Raw genomic sequence first — 25,753 nt, 5'->3', positions numbered from 1 at the left:
CAATGAGTTCGAAAGCATCGTTGATGCGAGCTCGAATGCGTGAGGATTCTCTACCGCCCAAATTCGCACATTGTGTCTGTTCACTTCACCATTAAGAAAAAATGTTGCTTCATCACTGAAAACAAGTTTCACACTGAACGCATCCTCTTCCATGAGCTGTTGCAACCGCGCCGAAAATTCAAAGCATTTGACTTTGTCATCGGGTGTCAGGGCTTGTAGCAATTTTAAATGGTAAAGCTTCTGCTTTAGCCTTTTCCGTAAGATTTTCCAAACCATCGGCTGTGGTACGTTTAGCTCCCTGCTTGCTTTATTCGTCGACTTCCGCGGGCTACGCGTGAAACTTGCCCGCACGCGTTCAACCGTTTCTTCGCTCACTGCAGGCCGACCCGTTGATTTCCCCTTACAGAGGCATCCAGAAGCTTTAAACTGCGCATACCATCGTCGAATGGAGTTAGCAGTTGGTGGATCTTTGTTGAACTTCGTCCTGAAGTGTCGTTGCACTGTTATGACTGACTGATGTGAGTGCATTTCAAGCACGACATACGCTTTCTCGGCCCCTGTCGCCATTTTGTCTCACTGCGCTCTCGAGCATTCTGCTGGCAGAAACCTGTTGTGCGGCTTCAGCCGAACAAAACTTTGTGAGTTTTTCTACGTATCTGTAGTGTGTCGTGACCATATGTCAATGAATGAAGCTACAGTGAATTTATGAAATCGCTTCAATCATTTGTAGTAGCCCTGTACATACAGTGTTTTCTGGGCTGGCACAAACCCAATTACACTGCTCCAGTTGCATACAAAGCAAAGTCATGTGTCAAATGCTATGTCAATCACGAATGGAAGAATTGCTTCTTCAAGCGAGCTGAATGCAATTTTTGTCATCGCACAGGACAGCCTGCTGCAAAAGACTAGGCAACCCTCGTCTGTTTCACGTGGGAATAAAGCAAAGGAGGAACAACTGGAAACCAATATCATTTCGCGTTCAAATTCAGCGCAAAACTCAGATAAATGAAGATGCAGAAAATGCACACACATGCATTTGATTCGAATACCACATACGTCAAAAAGGCTCTCCCAATCTCAAAATTCATGAAAGCGCTCTGGTGCACAGACAGAGACAGAAGATAGGTTTTTACAACATGGGATGGACAATTTTATTCAGAGAACACATCGCAAACTGTGGATTACACGGCAAATTCGTAACCAGCCAGTGCTTTTTGAAGTAGATACCGGAGCTCCTTTCATGTTGCTTTACCTACATACATACGAAAAAACTGGCCAACGACATTCGCAAACATCAAGTCCACATCTCACCACCTATATTGGCAACAGCATTTCAGTCGTAGAAGATGCTGCATAACTGCAAAATCCAAAAACATGAGTAAGGAAGTACCTTTCACTATAGTTTGCTCACGCAAAAGTCCGAATATTTTTGGCATGGATGTGTTTCATTCCCTCAGATTAGGCATACAGGACAATGTGCATGCTATTGATACAAAAATTTCCCATGATGCAATTCAACAACTCTGTGACAAGTATCAAAATTTGTTCAACAGTACGCTAGGATGTGGAAAAGATTTTCATGCTCTCATTATGCTGAAAGCTAATGCGCAACCCAAATTTTGCTGTGCATGCCTTGTGCTGCTCGGATTACACAATGAAGTAGCTACAGAAATTCAGAGACTGGAATCTACTGGTGTCTTAAAAACTATTTCAATAAGTCAGTGGGCATCCACCCTTAGTCATCATTCATAAGCCAAATAGGAAGATTCGTCGCTGTGCAGATTTCAAATGCACACTAAGTTCACAGACAGTCATTGATTCCTACCTGCTCCCACATATAGAGGAAATTTTTGGTCACCTGGTGGGAGGCCAACTCTCAAAAATTGGTCTTGCAGAAGCTTATCTTCAATTACCATTAGAAAGAAGAGACAAAGAAAATTTTTATTCTGAATACTCTGTTATCTTATTTGAATATCAATACTCACCTTTCAGAAGTGCTTCCGTGCCTGCATTGTCTCAAAAATTTCTCATACAAGTTATGTCCAAGATGCCTTCTTGTTTTAATTACCTTGATGACATAATCATGTCTGAACGAACACTGGAATGACACAGCAGCGCAGGCAGCTACAGCCCTATGAATTCAGTAATCCTGCTTTAGATCACACTGTTAGGGATTTCTTCATTGCACGACATCCAGCCGCTGTGACACAAACCACATCCATCCATTGAAATGCAGCCTCCTACACAGTTTACTGAATGGGTGCCTCCACCTGCAGCAGTCTCACCAATGGCAGTCAACATCTGGTCCCCTGCGAAGCTTTTGCCGCCAACACTGCAGGTTGCCTCTCCAATGGACACTGACATCATCACCATCAGCTAGTCATCAGCACCCTCTGCAGCACCCTCCATGCTCCTACTTGTTGCATTGGATGCGTCTTCTCCTGATGTTCTGGGGCAGTTTCCCTGGCACTCGCAAGACACAATGTACGCTGCAGATCACCTCTCCTGTGGGCATTGACACCGTCAACGTCAGCTACTCGCCAGCACCCTCTGCAGCACTCTCCATACTCCTACCTGTTCTGTTGGATGCATCCTGCTCCTGATTTTCTGGGGCAGTTTCCCCGGTGCTCACAAGACACAATGTTGGGATGCAGGTTAGTCTTCTCTGTCCCCAACTCAAGTACCTGCCTCTTCACTATCCACAGCACAGAATTCCCCCATACCTTCCAAGTTGGTGCTGTCGGCCGTTATTGGGTCAGTCACACTTTCAAAGTTGCATGCCGCCATGTACACCACTGCATTTCCTAGAGTTGCCACTGCAGCACAAGGGCACTACCACGAACGACTACGCCACTGCCAATGAGATGCAAGTATCCCCTCTCCGGAACTCCAGTGTGGGTGTACTTAAGCTCCAACATTCGTGCACAACAGCCTTTTTCTGTATTTGCCAGCTGAATAGCATTTACACATTTTCATTGTGGCCAAGTCTGGATACTTTCTGAATAGACATCGTATTTAAGAGTGACAGATTTATAAATCTTTTGTATCTGTACATATTTCAACATTCAAATGTACTGTTAACAACTGCTGCTGTGGTTTCAACAACAAAGTTATGTATTTTTTCACTATTTGATACTAGATGTAAAATAAATTAATCTCTGAACACACTGTTCATGAACAACATCTGTTCCTGGCTTCTGTATTCATAAAAGTACCTCACAGTGTGCAAGGAAGACATACAGAAACGAGGAGGGACAAGGGAGCAGGGAACGGAAGGGGAAAGAGAAGGTAGCGTGGGCAGCTGTGAAGGGGACCAGGAAGAGAAGGCAACACAGGCATCTTTGAAAGGGGGGGGGGGGGGGGGAGGGCAGTATGAGAGGCTGTGAAAGGAAGGGAGAAGAATAATAAGGCGAGGGGGACAGGCAGCATGGGCAGCTGTGAATTGTGGGGCAGCAAGGCCTCAAGGCCTGATGTGAAGGAAGGACAAATTGGAAGTAAGTAAGAATAAAGTTTAACATCCCATCAACAATGAGGTCTCAGACACACAAAACAGCCTCACACTGAGGATGTTTAGGGAACGAAATTAGATAAAATCTCTGAAAGGAACCATCTTGGCATTTTTTTAAAAAATTAATTATATAAACCATAGAAAACACAAATATGGGTGGACAGACCTACACACCACCTCACTTGGTTTTTCAGAGAAAAAGAGAGGGCAGAAAGTGAAGTTCAATTCTGTATGTTGCAGTTAGAATGGCCTTGTTCTTTTTGGTTAATCACTGTTCTCCTCTCCTTATTACAATTAAACAATTTATTGATAAGCTTTTACAGCCACATGTCAAATTTGTTGTCCAGGAGTGACAATATGGTTCCCAAGAGCTCCTGATTCAAGAGATAAGCTAATAATAATAAAAAAAAGAAAAGAGTCTTCAACATGGAATACTAGGTGAATGCACTAACTCAGCCACTCAGAAGCATGCAAAATTCATCACAACTGACACACTGCATTCAGCCTTCACTCAGCTCTTAGTCTCTTCCACATGTACAAAAATATGCAACATATAGATACTAACAAATGTTCCGAATTAGCTGGCAGTCCTCTTAATATATGATTAATCCAATATAAAAGCAAAATATTAATGACAATTATCACAGCACTCCCTGTAAATAATTTTAATAATACTGACTTCCATTTGGAATTCGGAATATACTGAAAAGAGATAACTACAAAACTGTGATGTGGACAAGTGCATGTAATATGATGCAAGGTATTAAATGACACATACTGATCTTATTAAAGTTTTCAGAAACTGTAAAATATGTAATTTTACCTTTCAACTTAACAGCTGAGACAGTTACAATGCTATTCACTCCTCCTGCCGCAGCAATAGCATCTTCCTTCTTTATGATCTGTACCTGCTCACGCCATGTGTGTGGAGTTATCCCTAAAATAACAAAGTTGTGGTAAAACACAATTTACTCAAAATACTTCAAGGTAATATCACTCTAGGTATAATTGGGAGTAACATACACATATTTTCATGCTGAAGTGCATTTTACTTATTGCTTCAGTACAAGCAGAAAACATCTGAGGTGGTGGTATTGTGAATGATTTTGAGTACAGAATTACATACAAACATAAAAACACATCAATTTTTTAGAAACCTTTCCAATTCTCACAGCCTTAGTCAGGTTCAGATTCACTGGTGATATCTTCATGATCTGGACTCAGGGCCAAGGCACCCTATCCCCATTCCTTCACAACCTCAACTTATTCTCTCCTATCTGCTTAACCTGCTCCTCTTCAATCCAGCACGCCAACTTCCTGTACACTGACATCGGCTTCCACATCTCTGTTGGCTCCATCCACCTCTGTGCACATTAAACCCACTAACCACCAACAGTACCTGTACCATGCAGCCAAGCATAACATGCTCATTTCGACAGCTGCTTCACAACGCAGGCCATCTGGATCCTTCCCTACAACACCAGCTTCCCTGAATTATGCCACATTCTTCACTCCCGTAATTGTCTTGGCCTTGATCTCCTGTAGTCCATGGTCCCACACTCTCCACCCAACAGTTTCCCCTCCAGTTATCTTGACACCTCCCCCCCCCCCCCCCCTCCCAATTCACATACACATCTGGCCTTCAGCATGTGCCCCACCTGCTCTGACAACTGCAAATCCCATGCCTAGCCCTTGCATCTGCTACCCTCCCTCTCACATTCCTATAGCCAGCAAACCCACTGCCTCTCTCGTCCCTAGTAGCTGAGTGGTTAGCCCAACAGAATCTCAATCCTAAGGGCCGGGTTCGATTCCCGGCTGGGTCGGAGATTTTCTCCGCTCAGGGACTGGGTGTTGTGTTGTCCTAATCATCATCATTTCATCCCCATCAACGCACAAGATGCCGAAGTGACGTCAAATCGGAAGACTTGCTCCCAGTGAACAGTCTACCCGATGGGAGGCCCTAGTCACATGACCACCCACTCTCAAATCCTATACATGCCTCCCACCTCTCTCCTCCCCTGCCCCCACTAACACAAAATCCACCCCACCTTAGCCCACCTGCTGAAATTCAGCACTGGCATTGGGTGTCCAGCCAGTGCCAAGTAGGGGCATAGGTGTGTGTGTGTGTGTGTGTGTGTGTGTGTGTGTGTGTGTGTGTGTGTGTGTGTGTGTGTGTGCGCGCGCGCGCGCGCGCGCGTGTGTGTGGGCGCGCACTCTAGCTCGAAAAAGAATTACTCCACAAGCTAGCAAGTCTTCTTTCTTTTTGAGTGTAAGTGTTGATGACTCAATGCTGCTTCTTATCGATGAGGGGTCTCCTTTATTTCTGAAGTATGTACAAAAACACATCAAATAGTCAGTATGTGTGAGATCTCGTCTATGAAGTTTACACTTTTTTCAACATGTAATGGATCGGGAAGATGTGTTATTTTCTACCGGATTTGTCGATACCAAATTGTAAATGTTTTCTTACGTTTCTGTCAGAATTTTTTTATTGTAATTTGCCTTATTATATGCTAATTTACTTATATTTTTGAGAGCGACAGCATATTGATTACTATTAGTAAATGTGACGAAGAATATCAAAGAGACCGATTACAAGTGGAAGCTTGTGTGTTGTGTAAAATGTCTTTGACGCTGGAGTCGTCCTTGACTGTAATCAGTCGGCAGTTAACTCTTGGTGTGTGTTGACGGTAGAACAATGTGCAGGTCGCCGTCATAAATAATTTGCTAGTGAACAGGAAAAATGAGTTGTCTTACTACCTTTTTTATACAAACTTCAAGAAGAAACCACATTCGAAGAAATGGTATTTGAAGCACCAAAAATGAGGCAAACACATTGAACCAGGTCATTTCTGCAGCCGACGAAACTGCATTGTGGAATCATACTTCCACTAGATGACTGATACCAAGACAAATATCATCTTGTTAACATTTCACGGAAAAGGTACTGTCATGAAATATGCCAAATTTAAGTAAATAAAAAATAGTGATCATATTTCAACTGGGGGCTCGTCCGGGATTCCATATTTCAACTGGGGGCTCAGCCGGGATACCATATTTCAACTGGGGACTGTAGCCGGGATATTGTGTTCACGAGATCTTAAACAGTACTACGAGGAAGAAAATTTTTGTGTGTTAATACCAGTTTTTTCAGAATGTATGTTACAGTATGTGTGTTCATCGGGAAGTAAAAGTTTTGGAGAAGAAATGTTTTGGCAAAAAAATATAATTTTCAACAGAAGAAAAAATTTCAAGAATTTTGGTCAATAATCACATGGATGGAAAACGTGGATTTGCAACAGTAGAAGAGTGTTCCAGATAAGTCACGAAACCCTCGTATTTTGTTAAAACAATCTGTTTATCATGTTTTGTATTGTTGGGTATACATTTTCTTTCTCCACAATGACTTATGAGATTTGCGAGAGTATTGTGCCTAAAGTAGAAAGTAGTAATTTAATAGACTTCGAAAATCAGGACAGGTCAAATGAAACAGAAAGAATCGATCAATTTGCTTTAAAAAGTTTTCTTGTAAATTTCACGAAAGAAATTAAACAATCAGCTGACGATAATAAGACTTACTGGGATGAAAAAATTGATAATATTTTGTTGCAAGTCCAAGCAGTCAATGCCCAAGTGGGTGATCTTTCGAACAGAGTTGGCAGTGTTGAGGAAAAAATTGAATCTGTGGAAGCAAAAGTAAATGAAATTGATGCTAAATTGAGCGATGAAATTAATACAGTAAAAAATGAGTCACTGGCAGATAGGGAAAGAAATTTAATTGATTTTAATGAGATAAAAGGGGAAATTAAAAATTTGGATGAGAACACAAAAGTTTTAGTAAAAAATGTAGAACAAGAAACTGACAATCGTTTGGTTACTCTAGAAAAAAAAGTAGAGTGCAATGATTTAGAAAACAAAAAATCTGTCAAAGAACTTAGCGAAAAAATTGAAAGTTTTGACATTGAATTTCAAAGCAAAAATCACAATGTAAACACATGCAATCTTGTATCTAATATTCCAGTGAAGCACTTTTCGGCAGATGGACCCTTACACCCCACTGATTTTATACAGTGTTGTAAGGATTGTTTTTTACCTCACTCACCAGATGATACGAAAATTAAATTTGTGAAAAAATCCTTGGAAGGGGAAGCTTTGACTTGGGCAAACCAGATTTTAACTGTGGGGATGACCTTTTCAGAATTTGAATCAAAATTTCTGGAAAATTTTTGGGATGATCTTAAACAAACTAGAATCAAAAGTGAATTTTTGAATGGGAGAAACTATAGAGAATCAGATGGGAGCATGAAACAATTTTGCAAAAGTGAACTTCAAAAACTTATTCATTTAACAAAACCTTTGGATGACTTGATCAAAATTGATACCTTAAAGAGAAGATTGCCATCAGCAAGCAGTTGAGTTTAGTTCATTGTCCTGATAGTAATGTTGAGCAGTTTCTCAATTATATTGAAAAGTTGGATAGGGTAACAACAAGAACACACAGTGGGTTTACTCAGAAGGGTAATGGTCAAAATTGGGGAAATGATGTCTTTCAAAAAAGGGAACAAAACAATTATCATGATGTCAGTCAAAATTCAGGGGGATATAACAATTTTCAAAAGAAGGACCATAATTTTCATCCAAAACAAGAACAAGATTTTCGCGGAAATAATCAACAAAATAGAGAACACCTTAGGGATAAAAATCACAGAAATTTTGCTAGAGATCAGTACAACAGAAACTACCAACAACCAGGTAATGTTTGGCATAGGAATGGGAACAGAAATGTTGATCAGAGACATTGGCAGAACCACAATCAGCAGTTCAAACAGGAATCAGTTGTAATTCAGGAAATAAAAATTGAGTAGAGGCCCCCTTGAAGGTCCGCAAGGTTGAGGCAGAAGGTGAGCATGATGAAAGGACCAATGGATGTTACTATCATAAACCCAAACATGACAGTTCCAAACCTAAGCTATCACATGAGGTTATTAGTTGTTACTTATTGAAAAAATGTCAAGAGGAAAATAATAATGATATTGATAAAGATAACATTTTCAGTAAACAAGAACATACAGTAGATAGAAGTAATTGTGATTCATTTAATTTAACAGAATTTTACACTTGCGCAGAAAAGAACAACACTTTGTCAGATGATGTAATTTGTAGTAGTTCAGAGACGTGTGTGAATGAAAGACAGAATGCATGCTGTGAGAATGAAAATATTGGTGAAAGGGATCTGGTAATTTTAGAAAGGGGACATAATATTTTGGGGGATAATTTGAATGTGTATGACCTGAATATGTATAATGATAATGATGTTGTTGATAAAGTTGGTAATGATGGTAATGGTATTGATGATGATGATGTTGAGGAAAGGTGTTTCATTAGTTTAAATAGGGAGTTGGGTATCTACATGGTTGAAAATGGATTAAATAGTGAGAATATTATAGAAATTCCCAGGGATGTTACCAGGATGAATAAGGCTCGCAAGCAGGGTGTATGTGAAAGTGTGAATTTTGATGTTGTTGGTAAAGAATCTGACTACACAAAGAATGATGACACATGTATAACTTCTAGCCTAAGTGAAACATTTACAGATACTAATGAAACACACACATTTCTTATGAATCTATGGCTGAACATTAAAACTATGTCTTTTGACAAGAACTTTAGAAAGATGCTTATTAATGTATGTGAAACTATATGTCCTGAGTGGTGGAAAAAGATGAGATATTTTATTTTTGAAAAGCTGAAGGATAAGTACTTCAATAGTATACAATGAGATTTGGATGAAAATTCTTGGCTATTTGAGATAATAGAGAGTACTAATGACAATTTTGTATCTTGTACAAATTTTATAACTGTGACAAATAATACATATAATGGTATACCATATGATTCTGATAAGGATAGGTTTGGGGAAATTGAAAGTGATTTATTACATGAGGACACAGGTTCTGAGAAAAGTGATCAATTTTGCAGTCCTTATATAAACGTTCAAATTGGGTCATGGATTGGTAAATGTTTAATTGATACAGGAAATGAGATCTCGGGAATATCTGAAAGGTAAAGCAAGAAATTGAAAGAGGGGAAAGATTATGTTGAAATGCCAGTTGTCGGGGTAAAGAGAAAAGGTGCTACTGGGGAGAGCAGTAAATTGGTAAAAAGCCAGGCTTTAGTGACATTTTTAATTGAAGGCAAGTTGTTCACACATGGATGTTTTGTAATTCAGGAATTTAATTAGGATTTTCTTTTGGGTATGAATTGGATAGTAAAAGTAAATACAGCATTTGATTGGGTTGGAAGAAAACTTTTGATAGAAAATAGTGAAAGGGAATACATTCAGACAAGTTTTGTGAACACACTTGGTGATCAGAGTAATGGAAATTTTGACAGTATCAATTTACTAAAAGAAAATAGATTGGAGAATATTGAAATTCATAGATTTGATACTGATGAAGTTGAATTTGGGAATTTAGTAAACTTGAAAATATACCATATGTGTGGATGGATATGTGTGTGTGTGTGTGTGTGTGTGTGTGTGTGTGTGTGTGTGTGTGTGTGCGCGCGCGCGAGAGTGTATACCCGTCCTTTTTTCCCCCTAAGGTAAGTCTTTCCGCTCCCGGGATTGGAATAACTCCTTACCCTCTCCCTTAAAACCCACATCCTTTATATACAAAAACAAAGATGATGTGACTTACCAAATGAAAGTGCTGGCAGGTCAACAGACACACGAACACACACAAACATACACACAAAATTCAAGCTTTCGCAACAAACTGTTGCCTCATCAGGAAAGAGGGAAGGAGAGGGAAAGACGAAAGGATGTGGGTTTTAAGGGAGAGGGTAAGGAGTCATTCCAATCCCGGGAGCGGAAAGACTTACCTTAGGGGGAAAAAAAGGACGGGTATACACTCGCACACACACACACACACACACACACACACACACACACACACACACACACACTCACACACACACATATCCATCCACACATATACAGACACAAGCAGACATATTCTTAGAGATAAAGGTGAACCGGAAAGTAACTGGAGATCTGGAATGAAAAAAGGCGAAAAGGTGTTGGTTACAGCTGGGCTATGTTGGACTTGGGTTGATAGACAACGATGTGCATCAAGGTTAGGTGGTTGTGTTGCAGCCAAAACACGTTAAAGGTCGGAGAAATATGTCTGCTTGTGGCAAACCAAAGATGCAGTTCATTCATAAGAGATGTCAGAATGTACAGAGGAGCAGATTGTAGCTAAGATCACTTCCTAGTGTCAGGAAAGATGAAAATTAAGATGCTTTGGAATCAACAACCAAAATACACACCAAAACCTACGTTCAATGTAGAACAACAGAAGGAATTGTCTGTTAAAGAAACCTAAGTGATTGAAATAAATAACCAGTTTACAGTACTGCAAGAAGCTGGTGAGGAAAATACTGTTGGGAAGGCTTCGGAAAGAATAAAGACAGTAGTAACAGGAAGAAAAAGAAACTGATGAAACAGAAATGATTCAACAAAAAGTATCAGAAAGCAGTCGAAAAGAAGAAAGAGGCCAGGATGCTGTGGCTGAAAAATATGGAGAATGAGGACAGCAGAGAGACCTTCAACACAGTGAGAAGAGAGACAGCGAGAGTTCTAACAAGGGAACCTCCCCATCGCACCCCCCTCAGATTTAGTTATAAGTTGGCACAGTGGATAGGCCTTGAAAAACTGAACACAGATCAATGGAGAAAACAGGAAGAAGTTGTGTGGAACTATGAAAAAATAAGCAAAATATACAAACTGAGTAGTCCATGTGAAGATAGGTAACATCAAGGATAATCTGAACTCATGAGCACCGTGGTCCCATGGTTAGCGTGAGCAGCTGCGGAACGAGAGGTCCTTGGTTCAAGTCTCCCTTCAAGAGAAAAGTTTTTCTTTATTTTCGCAAAGTTATGATCTGTCCATTCGTTCATTGACATCTCTGTTCACTGTAATAAGTTTAGTGTCTGTGTTTTGCGACCCCACCGCAAAACCGTGCGTTTAGTAGACGAAAGGACGTGTCTCTCCAATGGGAACCGAAAACATTTGATTGCAAGGTCATAGGACAATCGATTCCTCCACAGGAAAACACGTCTGATATATTCTATACGACACTGGTGAGGGCATGTGCATCACATGACAGGAATATGTTGTCGACCCACCTAACTTGTACACTTGGCGAATGGGTAAAAGATTCTTCTACATTGCCTGATTTAGGTTTTCTTGTGGATGTGAGAATTCCTCCCAAAAAGTGATAAAAACATAAGAGTTTGTCACATAAACTGCAACAAATGAATCCAACAGTTTCACAGTCGCACACTTTTCCCTGTGCTCTGTCAAAACATGTGTTTTTAACGTTTTCAAATTTTTCCGTGTGTAGAGTGTCAAATCCTGCATATGTCCAAGCAAATCTGAACATGTCCTGGAATTTTGGAGAATGAAGTTGATTATGTGTGAGTGCCTGAACATTGGTAATTGTCTGAAAATAAAAAAATAAAATTTTACGCTCGAAGGAAGACTTGTACCAAGGACCTCTTGTTCAGCAGCTGCTCACGCTAACCAAGGGACAATGGTGCTCCTGAGCTCAGATCATCCTTGATGTTGCCTATCTTCGCATGGACTACTCAGTTTGTATATTTTGCTTATTTTTTTCACAGTTCCAAACAACTTCTTCCTGTTTTCTCGATTGATCTGTGTTCAGTTTTTCAAGGGCTATCCACTGTGCCAACTTATAACTAAATCTGAGGGGGGTGCGATGGGGAGGTTCCCTTGTAAGAACAGAGAAAAGGAAACTGGAGTCTTGGAATCTGTAGATGTGGAAAGCAGGAACAGACACTCAACAAAGCTGTTTCAATATACAAAGAACAGTAATAGAAGTTATCAAAGTGAAAAACTATTCATAAAAGATAAAAATCAAAACATGCCAACACAGTTGGAAGATATTCTAGCAAGATGGAGAGGATGGAGAGAGTATTTCTCAGAATTCAAGAGTAGCAGCAATAATACTGACAAATACAGAATGACAGAACAGAAATTGCTACACACCATTCAAAAGCTGAATAACAACAAGGCTGCAGGTGAGGACCAGATATCAGCAGACATGTCAAAAGTGGGCGGAAACAAACTACACAAAGAAATTTATAACCTTATCACAATGGTTTGGAAAACTGAAACATTGACCACAGACTGTAAAACGGCAATAATCTGCCCCATACACAAGAAAGAAAACAAAAAGGAATGTGGAAATTACAAAGTTCTGTCAATGATCGTTCTTGACGAAATTAAGTCTTACACAGGAAACATTATTCAAGAGTACCAGGCTGGTTTTTGACCAACCATTCCACAAATGATAATATGTTTACACTACGGCAGATCTTTGAGAAATTCTGTGAATTTAACAAAAACATCCACTGCCTGTTCATTGATTTCCAGCCAGCCTAGCACAGCATCTACACAAACAGTCTCTACAATACAGTAAGAGAATTTAGGATATCCAGTAAAATCATTAGGATGATGTAACACTGCATGGATAGCTCACAGGCTGTAGCGAAGTACAGAGGATCCATATCCCCCAACTTTCCAGTCAAAACAGTTACAACAGAAAGGCGCTCTTTCATGTGTTCTCTTCAACTTTGCACTAGAGAAAATACTTCAAGGGAGTAATTTACAGCTATACAACGGTCCACGATTCAAACACAGTGAACTAAAACTCCTAGCATACATAGATAATATAGTCTTACTCAGTAAAACAGATGAAGAGCTGAAGGACATGTAAAGATCTCAGGCACAGTGCCAGCAAAATGGGACTTTTGACAAACCAAGAGAAAACAGAATAAATGGAAATAGGTTGAGTCATAAACCCCTGTGTCCCTTCAAATTTCCACTTCACTATCACATCAGAAACAGTGCACCTAGGGATGTTTAGGAGTGTGGAAATCTTGTGTACAGACGTATGACAAGTGACACCCAATCACCTGAAAACGTTCAACGTCTTTGAGTTCTGCAGATCACATCATTCTGCTCTCTCACGATGTCTAATGACTACTGAGGTCGCTGATATGGAGTACCTTGCAGTAGGTGGCAGCATAATGCACCTAATATAAAAATGTATGTTTTTGGGGGTGTCTGGATACTTTTGATCACATAGTGTAAGTGTAATTAGCTTTGCTGGAAACCATGTTAATTAACGGTTATTAACAGCTGAAAACTTTACCACAATACAAGACAGGCAGCTTTGACTGGCCTTATCAGTCAAGTTGAAAATTCTGGCACCACTCACTAGAAAGACCAGCATTCAGACTGTATAGTAATGTACTTTGATTTCTCTGGAAGTAATTAAGGTACAAGTTCAGAAGCACCTAGACTTTCCACTGCAGATTTACCCATTGTACTTGTCAGAGTCCAGGTTTTACCCCTATTCTTTTGTCGTACAAAATTTTAAGCAGCAAATAACACATTTCACTAATCACACCATTAATTAAAATTTTGCATAAATTTTCAATAATGCTGACACTTGTACTCATAACTGGGTTATTCCCAACGAAAATGTACAAAATAGTTCCACAATCTCAGCCATTTACCTAAACTACCACAAATTTCTAAACTACTACATGAAGTGTAAACCATATAGACCATTCAAATTAGCAAAATCTGAACCACCTGTATTTCAAACTAAAACATAGTTCCTGAAATTACTATATGTTCATACTCCATTCTTTACAAGTTCAACCACACTCCGAAATCATCTTTTCACTTATCACTCTTAACACGAAAGTCAGCAACCAGAAGTTAAGTGAACAACACTGATGTGAAAGTTTGGGAACGTGCGATTACACTGATTCATGTTGGAGTCTGTTCTGAGACCAGACTCATGTAATAATCGAGTAATATCATGTAGGCTAGTTTAATGCCATCGCTCATACTCCCAGTGTATCCATGTGGGTCAATTAAGAGATTAGTTTCTATTAGTGACTTCTTGTGTAGTTCATGAATTTCCCTTTTGAAGCAATGTGTGAATGATTTTGATATAGTTTATGTACTTTGAGAGCGTAAAAACTCATCCCACCGAGTTGTACTTCAAACTTTGTAATATAGCCAGTGTTTATGTGAACCAAAGCCACAATTGTCATGTGTTTATTGTGTTGAGGGTTTGTCTGTGATTGTAAATATCCTGTCAATGTTGTACTGATTACTGATAGGGCGAAGGGACCTGCCTACAAAACTCATTTACTGTGAAAACTGAAACTGGTGGATTTAATAGCTCCAATACATATGTAAAGGGAAAATAAATGTGTGTGGTGAATATTATTATTGCTGACAGCCAATTTTTACAGCCATCCTACACACAGCCTACAATGATACTCCGAGAAGAATACGAAAGGTTTGCATAGCTTGAGTTCCCAAGGTTTCTCAAGCAGTACAGACTGTGAGCTGCCATCTGAACTGGCAAATACAGCATGACAGTGAAACTGCAAAAATGTCCTGCAGTCCAGACATCAGTGGAGAAGTTTCCACATCACCGGATAAAAGTCAAACCCAGTGTCTTAACAGTTTTTCCACTCAATTTCAGCAAAATTTTTGCAAACTACCTAATTATCCTGGTTGTTTTTCTTTACATGCTATACATAGTTGCCCACATTATAATTATGTCTGTCAACAGTGTTTTTCCAGGTTCTATAGCAGATGTACGCCAGAGCCAGACACATCATCAACAGTCTAGTGTGCCGATGCAAATAAATGACATCACAGGGTCAAGCATAGCCCCACATAGTCTTACAATATCAGAAACAGTTCATTGTATACCCATTTTATTCCTTTCTGATACATGGGTCTCCATCTCAATTATTAATCAGCCCACATATCTCGGATTGGGTCTCCACCCTTAAAATCAGTAGCAGCTAAACTGAAATCATGAAATCTCAATACTAGGCCAGGTAGTTCTGGAATTAACATACATGCCAGAACCAGAAGCCTTCCTGTATTTGCAGTGGCAGAACCTACAGTGGAAAATAGCTTTGGCCAGCATGCATATAGAGTACAGCCTTTGGGTGTTCCCTCCAACATTGTCCAATAATTCAGAACACTGTACCATGTGCAGAAGTGGATTCTTTGTGTCTCCCTTGGCTTGGAACACACTTATAATTTTTTCTCCCACATTACATTAGAAGAATCGGCAGCATCAATTTTCTTTTCAAAGCCTGGCATGCATCTTTTGCCTTGTAGGATGAGGTTAAAGTAGAACTAGATCACTTAGAGGAGATAAAAGTGCTGAATCCTTAACACAGATGGGCAACATCTTTAGCCATCATTGTAAACCAGTTGGTGTGTTACACCTTTGTGGTGATTTCAAAAATATAGCATGCTCTTGCCATCATTTAACTTGAAGTCCAAACCATAACAAAACTCTGTTTCATACACACAATTCAGTGTTGGATGTTAATATAATGTTAATTACTAGATTAAATCCCAGAAACAATTGAGAATCAAATTACAGTTCCTTACATTTGTAATCTAACAGTCACAAAGTAAGTAAACGACTCTTTATTAAAAAGGGAACATCTTACATGTTTGCTGCTGCCATGCAATGGAAATGTTAACTATCTCCCCCAACACTTCAGAATTAGTATCTAGGCTAATTTACAAGATCATAAATAAAAATTACAATAAGTACTGGGTGGTTATAATTAAACTGATGATGTCCTGAAAGCTGCAGTGTGGGCTGTATACATTGCAGAGTGCTGAAATATTGTAGGTGTGTTGATGGTCTAAAGGCAGTGTCTTTGAATAGTAATCAAAATGTCCTCAGTTCCATGTTCGAACCTCACCACTGCTTGAAATTTGAATAAATAAATAAAAAAATTTAAACAATCATCAAAAAAGGTGGTCCTTGACTTCCTGCATCAGAAGCTATCCTCTTTCTACCAATGGCCTTGTCAAAGAGGGCAGAGGAGTGGGCAGTTTCACCCTTAAGGTGGGAAAATGCCCCTGGAAGGCGGAAGAATCAACAACAATCAATGACAAGAGGATGCAGAAGGCAATAGAAACCACAGAATTAACAACGTATAATGTGTATGCACAGGATAAGTGGCCTGTAATTGAAAAATGTGTCATGATAATCTATCCATTGGCAAAAGATTGCGGGCAAGCCACCCGTTTGGATCACTAAGGAGGGACTGCCAAGTGGGAGGTGACCACGAGAAAAAGATTGAATAACTAACTAAGGAATAATGTTCTATGAGTCAGGGCACGTAATGTCAGAAGCTTGAACGTGGTTGGAAAACTAGAAAATCTGGAAAGAGAAATGCTAACGCTCAATCTAGATATAATAGGGGTCAGTAAAGTGAAATGGAAAGAAGACAATGATTTCTGGTGAAATGAGTATAGGGTAATATTAACAGCAACTGAAAATGGTATAATGGGAGTAGGATTCATTACGAATAGGATGTGAGTTACTGTGAGCAGTTCAGTGTTAGGGTTGTTACCAGAATTGACAGCAAACCAACACCGACAACAATAGTTCCGGAATACATGCTGATGTTACAGGCAGAAGATGAAGTGACAGAGAGAGAGAGAGAGAGAGAGAGAGAGAGAGAGAGAGAGATATTGAATGGGTGGCTCAGTATGTAAAGGGATATGAAGATCTAATAGTCATGAGGATTGGAATGCGATTGTAGGGGAGGAAGTAGAAGAAAGGGTTATGGGAGAATATTGGCTTGGTAATAGGAATGAGAGGGCAAAAAGAATAATTGAGTTCTGCAATAAATATCAGTTAGTAATAGTGAATACTCTGTTCAAGAATCACAAGAGGAGAAGGTATACTTGGAAAAGATCAGGAGAAACGGGAAGATTTCAGTTAGATAGTTTGGCAGAGATTCGGAAATCAGATATTGGATTGTAAGACAGACTCAGGAGCAGATACAGACTCAGATCACAATTTAATAATGATGAAGAGAAGAGACACACACCAATTAATGAACATACCTGCTGAGGCTATGGGTACTGCTATAATGAACAGCCCAGTAAGCATTTCAGTTGAAGAGGTGCAAGGAAGGCAGTTGCGAAGAAACTATGGATAGCATATGAAACAGTTCAGCTAGCTAATGACAGAAGTAAATACAAAAACATTCAGGGAATTACAGGAACACAAGTAACTTAGGAATGAAATACACAGGAAGCTCAGGACAGCTAAAGCAAAAGGGCTGCATGAAAAATGTGAAGAAACTGATCACTGGAAGGATGGACACAGCCTATAGAAAACTCGAAAGAACATTCTGTGAAATTTAAGGCAAGGGTGCTAACATTAAGAGAACAATGGGAACTCCACCGTTAAATGCAGATGAGACAGCTGGGAGGTAAAAAGAGTACATTTAAGGTCTTTATCGGTGGGAAGATCTGTCCAATGATGTAATAGAAGAAGAAACAAGAGTCAGCAGGAAGAGATAGGGGGTCCAGTATTAGAATCAGAATTTAAAATAGCTTTAGAAGGCTTGAGGTCACATAAGGCAGAAGAGATAGATAACATTCCATCAGAATGTCTAAAATCATTAGGTCAGGGGCAATGAAACGACTATTCACGTTGGTGTGTAGAATATATGAGACTGGCAATATACAATCAGATTTCTGGAAGATCATCATCCTCACTATTCCAAAGATAGCAGGAGCCAACAACTGTGAGAGTTACCAAACAATCAGTTTAACACCTCAAGCATTCAAGTTGCTGACAAGAATAATAAACAGAAGCAATACTGTTGGAGGAACATCTGCAACTGAGGATTATAGCAGAGGTTGAAAATACTGCTACAGTTGAATGGTTGTTTTATTTAACACACGACCAGTTTCGGGCTCTTATACACCCATCTTCAGGTGTCGTAGCTTGGTGCTGTGACCCCGAGCACCAAATTAGATGAGTACAAGATGCCTGAAACTGGTTGTGTGTTAAATAAAAGAACCTTACAACTGTAGCGGTATTTTCAACCTCTGGAACATACAGAAGAATAGCAAACAAAATTGAGAATCTGTTAGATGAAAACCACTTTGGCTTTAGGAACAGTAAAGGCACCAGAGAGGCATTTCTGACATTGCAGCTGATACTGGAAGCAAGACTGAAGAAAAATAAGGATATGTTTATTGGATTTGTCGACCAGGAAAAAGTGCTCAACAATGTAAAATGGTGCAAGATGTTCAAAATTCTGAGAAAAATGGGGGTAAGCTATATGGAAAGACATATAAAATACAAAATGTACAAAAACCAATAGGGAACAATAAGACTGGAAAGTCAAGAACGAAGTGCTCTGATTACAAGGGGTGTAAGGCGGAGATGTAGTCTTTTGACCCTATTCTTGAATCTGTACATACAAAAAGCAATGAGAGAAATAAAAGAAAGGTTCAAGAGCCAGAATAAAATTTACGGTGAATGGATATCAATGATAAGATTAACTGATGATATTACTATCCTCAGTGAACGCAAAGAAGAATTACAGGATGTGTTGAATGGAATGAACAATCTGATGCGTACAGAATATGGATTGAGAGCACATCAATGAAAGACAAAACTAATGAGAAGTAACAGAAATGAGAAATGCAAGAAACTTAACATAAGAATTCGGAATCACAAAGTTAAGGAATTCTGCTATCTAGGTGGCAAAATAAGCTGTGGAGGACAGAGCTAGGAGAACTTTAAAAGCAGACTAGCACTGGCAAAGAGGGAGTTCCTGGCCAAGAGATGTTTGCTAGTATTATTAATTTGAGCAAGGAATTTCCGAGAATGTATACGTTTGGAGCACAATATTGTTGATAGTGAGACATGGACTGTGGGAAAACTGGAACAGAAGAGAATCAAAGCTTCTGAGATGATGTGCTGTGGAAGAATGTTGAAAATTAGGTGGACTGATAAGGTAAGGAAAGAGGAGGTTCTCCAAAGAAAAGCCTAGGAAAGGGACATATGGGAAACACTGAAAAGGAGAAGGGACAGGACGACAGGAGATCTGTCAAGACATCAGGCAATAACTTCCAAGGCACTGGAGGGAGCTGTAGAGGGTAAAAACTATAGAGGAAGATGGAGATTGGAACACACCCAGCAACTAACTGAGGACATAACTGAGGACATAGGTTGCAATTATTATCATGAGGTGCAATCGATAATCTGAGGTGACAAGGTTATCACAGGAAAGGCGTTCATGATGGGCAGCAACAAACCCATCAGAAGACTGACGACTCAAAAAAAGCAGTCAGAATGTGGTGTGGGTGCAGGATAAGGGGAATGATCAAACACATGATAATAGTGTTACTGACATGTTTATTAGGATACACTCAAAGTTATAAAATGTGTTCAATACACAGTCTCCTGACTCAGCAACATGATGCTTACTTAAAGCATGGTTGCTTGCAGCATATCCAGTGTAAGCAGAGTGATATGTTGTCTTATGCTGTCCCACATATAAGGAAGAGTCCAGATACATCCCTGATAGACTTGATCTCTCAGATATCCTCAAAACCAGATGTCACATGGATTTAGGTCGGGGAATTTGAAAGACCACACATCTTGAAACTGCCTGGAAATGATGCAGTCATTACCACAGGTTTCTCGAAGTTAATCTTTCACCTGCAAGCAACATGTGGTGTCATCCCAACTTGCATGAAAATCGTGGTGTGGACACAGTTGCATTCTTGCAAAACTGTAATCACATGTTACACAAGGAGGTCCTTAATAAAGTACAGATGTCACTGTACACCTAACAGGCCCATAAGGCATCATCTCCTCAAAGAAAAATGGACCGAGAATGAAGGAGCTTGTGAAACCACACCACACAGCCACATAAGCTGAGTCCAATGGATGCTCCTGCACAACAAGTGGCAGAGTAGAACCCTATGTGCAACAGTTCTGTGTATTCATGGCAGCATGCAGAGTAAAACGTGCCTCGTCTGTCCAAAAAATATTCCCTGGTCTCAAATCATACATCTCAACAAATGCGGGGGGTGGGGGGGAAACATGACAAAATGACAAATTCATGGTGTTGTAGCCTACCTTGGGGCATCATATGGTACACATCCTGAATCTTGTACAGATACGAGTGTAAAATGCACCCAATATCTTTTGAACTGTTGACCAGAGGAGAGAGAATTCCCATGACACCGCTTGAGCACTTGCTGCAGAATTTGAGGCATGTGCTGCACAGTCAACTACAGGTACACCAACTTCAACAACTGGCATGGGAATGGGACACCTCCCTGCCCCTGCTGCACCACCTAATTTACCCATTTCTTCACACTTCTTGATCATATTTTTTAGCTCACTTATTGACACGAGGTCTCCTCACAGCTGTTTTTGTTGGCGATGTTCCCACAATGTAGTGCTGCTACTGCTGTAATTCAGATTAAAAAAAAAAAACTTTATCAGCAGTGCATGGCCTTTCTTCTCAATACCATTGCGCTTTGTATGGAAAACTTCAACCTTTATAATCCTTTGCACCAGCTATGTCACTTCACACAAGAAATCAACACACGTCATCAAGCGACAAACAGCATACTAACATCAAAACAGGAAACATCTCACATTCTGTTTACTGTGCCATATTTTCACCTGGTGACACAAAGTGGAACTACTATTTTTTTTAGTACACTCCATGAGTGCACCAATTAATGAACGTACCTACAATGTTCTGGCATCCTGCGATGTATAAAGCCGTCACTGCAGCACTCTGAACATCGTCAGTTTAATATAACCACCTGATATTAAGAGTGTAACTATGACAACAGCAAAGAAAACTAATGAGAAAGAGGTAATGTAAGTAGCAAAGACCAGAAAGTGAGAAAATTACATGCAATGTAGAAGCAGCAAAATAAAGCTACACAGAAATTACAGGAACAACTGTAAACAAAAGACCAGTACATGAAAGCAGAACACGCAAAAATTGCAAAAAGAACTAAAATAAAACGTAACTTAATGGCATTACTAATTTGAAAATCTTTTGCAGACTCCCAAGATGGATGTGAAATGAAGAAAAATAGTTTTCACCACAATCCTGAATTACATTAATTACTGGGGAAGCAGTCTATAGTTTGACATTTACATAGTGCTACCTCAACAACATAATTTGTCAACAAAAACATGCACAAGAGAATGATTATTGTTCTATAACAAAATTACTTATCAACAGTGCAAATTAATCCTTTCCTACAAAAGTCTATTACAAAAGATATATTCTGCTAGCCCTGTTTTGGCATACATTTGTAACTTCATTCAACAGATTCTCTACAATTGCTGTATTTTGCTTGCTTACTTCAATTATTAATTTTTATGAGTAGTACTGTTTGTTTCAATGTCTGAATAGGAATTGTGCAGCAGGTTTTGATCTACTAAACATTTCCTGATTACCTATAGAACATACCATACAACAAGCCTTTCTGCTCTTGCCTATCACCTTTGATACGAGGAACTGAATTGATCATTCTTTTTTTTGAACATTCATTCAGGTTCTCCTTTCTCTATTCTTTTCTTTGGCTCTATGTGACTATGTTAACTAACAAAATGTTGTGCACTATTGATTCTGATACAAATTATGTATTTGGTGAGCACTATTCTACATATATACATAACACACTCCAGTGGCATTCCTGATTACAGATCATGCGAATTATGATTTACTAAGCAAAAGTGACTTATAAGTAAGCATGCTTCTGCCCACTTGTGGATTTCTGCTGTTCTCGGCATGACTTGATGTGTGCTGGTGGATGCTGTTTGTGAGAAACATGTTCATGCTGGCTGTATCGTTTCTGATTAAGACGCTCAGCAGAACAAAAACCAGGAAATGCTGGTATTGCATCTGCTGGAATGACTGCAACATGTTTTTTCAGCACCACATTGGTGGATGCGACTGATGAACTAATATCACTTCCCGATTCTTCAAAAGAGCACACATGCTGAGTAACTACTGGATCATTATTTCTCACACTCTCCCAGAATGCCAAGGGTTGAGAATGGGATGAACCATCTGCTGCAAAGTAAACAAATTTGAACAAACAATTTGCAATGTGGAAAACAGTGTTTCTCATTGAGCAATGGTTTACTCCCCTGTTCCTGATTTTTATGACAAGATTACTTTTATTTTCATATTTACAATATTATTTCATATTGTTAGGTCTATTCAATCTCTTTCCCTTTCCAAATCGTCATTTATAAACTGTTTTTCTGGTTTTAACAGGAAATTTACTTTCTATTATTAAATAGGGATAGTTGTTCACTACTTAAGTCAAATTCAAAATATTATAAGCAATATTCTCAATATCAGCAATACTACTCAATGAAAAAAATAATAATTTTAATTTTTGCCACATGAGAAAATTGCATTAAGTGCCAAGCTGAAATAAATAATGTAGAATCCTCTTGTGACTGCAAAGAAAACAAAAATTTGGACATTGTAAAATCTTACCTTCTTTTGAAATGCATACATATCTGGTAACGGCCGAAGGTGTTGGATTTGTTACAAATTTCTGTTTTCTTGGAACACCAGCAAAGGTATCAGAAATGTCTGTTGTATTCAAGAACTCTTTCGACATGAGTACAAAAGACACAATGTCACCTGCAACACATTTAATCGTGTGTTAAAATAAAACAAAAACACACCTGCAACACAGTTAATCATGTGTTAAAATAAAACAAAAACAGAGCATACCAAAAAAGTGCAGAGAATGGGATTTTATCATACATTAACATGAGGTAACACTGCACTGTCACCATTAAAATAGGAATGAAGGTCAAATATGTATTTACAGGTTACTGGAAATACGAATATTTTATGTGTTTGACACAGAACTTCAAAGTTTCTGCTTTTACATCTCGTACCATGGGTAGTCAGTCAATGTTGGCAACCATGTCTGCAGTACAAAACAGAATGGGTGGATTTTGCAAAACAGTCCTTTCATTACAAATCCAGGAGATATTCCTTTGTCCCATTCCAATTTACCTTCTGTTTTTCTGTCAAAATTGCATTTAGCTCATGATATACCTGCGTACATGATTCCTTGACACACACATTACATTTCTTTTTCTTTTTTTTTCTTTTTTCTTATTTGCAGAGCACATTTTGGGAACTTTCCACCATCATATTACATTGTAATTTACAGAATGGAACAATCACAGATTTTGAATATAGACTTGTACCACAAGTGAAATGTGTGAGACACATTTAACATCCAGAAGAATGTATTTTCAAAATGTGCAATAGTGAATTAAAGTAATTCTTGTTATGTCAATCATCTTGCAGAAAATATCATTAAATCATCAGGAAAATTCAATAAACAAAACAAATCATAACTTCTGATGAAAGGATTAGCAGCAAAATACTTTACTTTGCAGACACCTTAAGGAAATTTAGATAGTCAAGAGTATTTTGTTTGTTTCATCAGTAGTGAAACCATATGTTGGGTGAAAGGATTCTGCATTGAAACTTGCATAAAAAATTGAAGAATTTACAAGGAATGAATGCAATATTATTGTATATGAAGTGAAAAATATTACAAAAGGAACTTCATGTGTGCTCTCATTAACTCAAATTGGAAATATTTTTTATACAGTAATGATCTTAGGTACAATACCATACAGGAACAATGAACAAGAGTGGAGTGAATTTTAACTGCAAACATGCACCTGCCATGTATGCTGTATTGTGGAAATAATTATATTCCTCAAAAGTGATCACACCATATACTCACTCAATAATGACATGGAAGGCATTTGGATACTCAAATCACTCAACGAAGGTGTACTTGTTCGAACTTATGCATGTCAACTTAAGATTGCAATGAATTCTCGAGATGTACAGATCTGCAGAATCTGGCAGCCAGAAAAGCCACTCAGCAATGAAACCATGCTATAAACTGTCAGCCAATGCACTATCAGCTCAGCAATGTCAGTAGAGGCCTGCTTCTGCAAGTCAACTGGAGGGGTATCACGTGGAGCCCTGCTACATGACCAAGTGACATACTGGTTATGCAACACCTGACCATCACCCCTGCTCCAGATGTTTTGTCGCAACTTCGATACATGGGCTTTCTGCAACTGTCAGCCTATGGAATGGGGGATTTAAACTACCACGACCAGCCTGACAAGGTGTCGTCACATTTGGGCTGTCTTGGTTGGTTGGTTTGTGGGATTGAAGGGACCAGACTACTAGGGCCATCGGTCCCTTTTTCCATGAACTTGAAACCCCCCACAAGGAATAAAAACAAACAATGGAGATGACAAGAGACGACACAGGACAAGAAAGACACAGACAGACATCAGACAAAAGGAATTAAAATCACACCAAGTGTGGCAGTGGTTGGCCGATTACGGAAACTAAAAAGGAAAAGCCAACCACCAAGGAATGCACTAAAAATCCCAGTCTAAAATCGTACGGGAAAAAAAAAAAAAAAAAAAAATTCGCAACGTCATCTGATAAAAGTGCAGGAAGCATATCAGGCAGCGCAAACGTCTGCCTGAGCGGAGTTAATAGTGGGCAGTCCAAGAAGATGTGGACCACCGTCAATGCTGACCCGCAGCAACATAAAGATGGGTCCTAGCGGCGCAATAAATAGCTGTGTGTTATCCAGGTGTAATGCATAGATGGCAGAGGACAACAGAGTCCTTGCGAGAGTCCCTCAAGGAGGAGCACCACGCACCGGTAGCCTCCTTGATGGCCCGAAGTTTGTTGGGTGAAGGAAGCGTGTGCCATTCTTCACCAAAGGTGCAAAGTTCCTGCTGCTGCAAAACTGACCTGAGGTCACTCTCCGAATGGCCTATCTCCAAAGCCGATGCACCGACAGCCTGTTTGGCCAACATGATCATTTCCCGGGATGCCGACACGCCACTGGGTCCACACAAAGACTACAGAGCGGCCGCAATGGGCAAGAGTATGGAGGGACTCCTAGATAGCCAGCACCAAACGAGAGCGACGGTAACACTGGTCAATAGCTCGTAAACAGCTCAGGGAGTCACTGCAGATAAACAAACAATGGAGATGACAAGAGACGACACAGGACAAGAAAGACACAGGCAGAGATCAGACAAAAGGAATTAAAATCACACCAAGTGTGGCAGAAGTGGATATACTCTAGGGTGCAAGAGATGGCAACCAGCTCGGCAGTGAAAACACTGCAGCCAGCCGGCAATGAGTGTTGTTCATAATGATCCCCTAGAGTAAGAGCATAACTGACATGACCAGCAACTATCGAACCATCAGTAT

At 39.4% G+C, this 25,753-nt stretch overlaps 1 protein-coding gene across 1 annotated transcript in view; it reads right to left on the bottom strand.

The window, feature by feature from the left end:
* The window catches only part of LOC124613451, a 141,447-nt gene that overhangs the window by 95,522 nt on the left and 20,172 nt on the right, over positions 1 to 25,753 (bottom strand). The window contains exons 2-4 of the mRNA XM_047142154.1: positions 22,961 to 23,110; positions 22,217 to 22,525; positions 4,332 to 4,445 (exon numbers count right to left, since the gene is read on the bottom strand). Of these exons, the coding sequence (XP_046998110.1) occupies positions 4,332 to 4,445; positions 22,217 to 22,525; positions 22,961 to 23,087 (550 nt within the window). The 5' untranslated portion in view covers positions 23,088 to 23,110. The remainder of the gene's footprint in view (positions 1 to 4,331; positions 4,446 to 22,216; positions 22,526 to 22,960; positions 23,111 to 25,753) is intronic.

Source organism: Schistocerca americana, chromosome 4 (genome assembly GCF_021461395.2).
Source record: "Schistocerca americana isolate TAMUIC-IGC-003095 chromosome 4, iqSchAmer2.1, whole genome shotgun sequence".
In the NCBI taxonomy this organism is placed as follows: domain Eukaryota; kingdom Metazoa; phylum Arthropoda; class Insecta; order Orthoptera; family Acrididae; genus Schistocerca; species Schistocerca americana.
The sequence above is the reverse complement of the archived record's forward strand: the minus strand, read 5'-3'. Positions and strand labels throughout refer to the sequence as shown.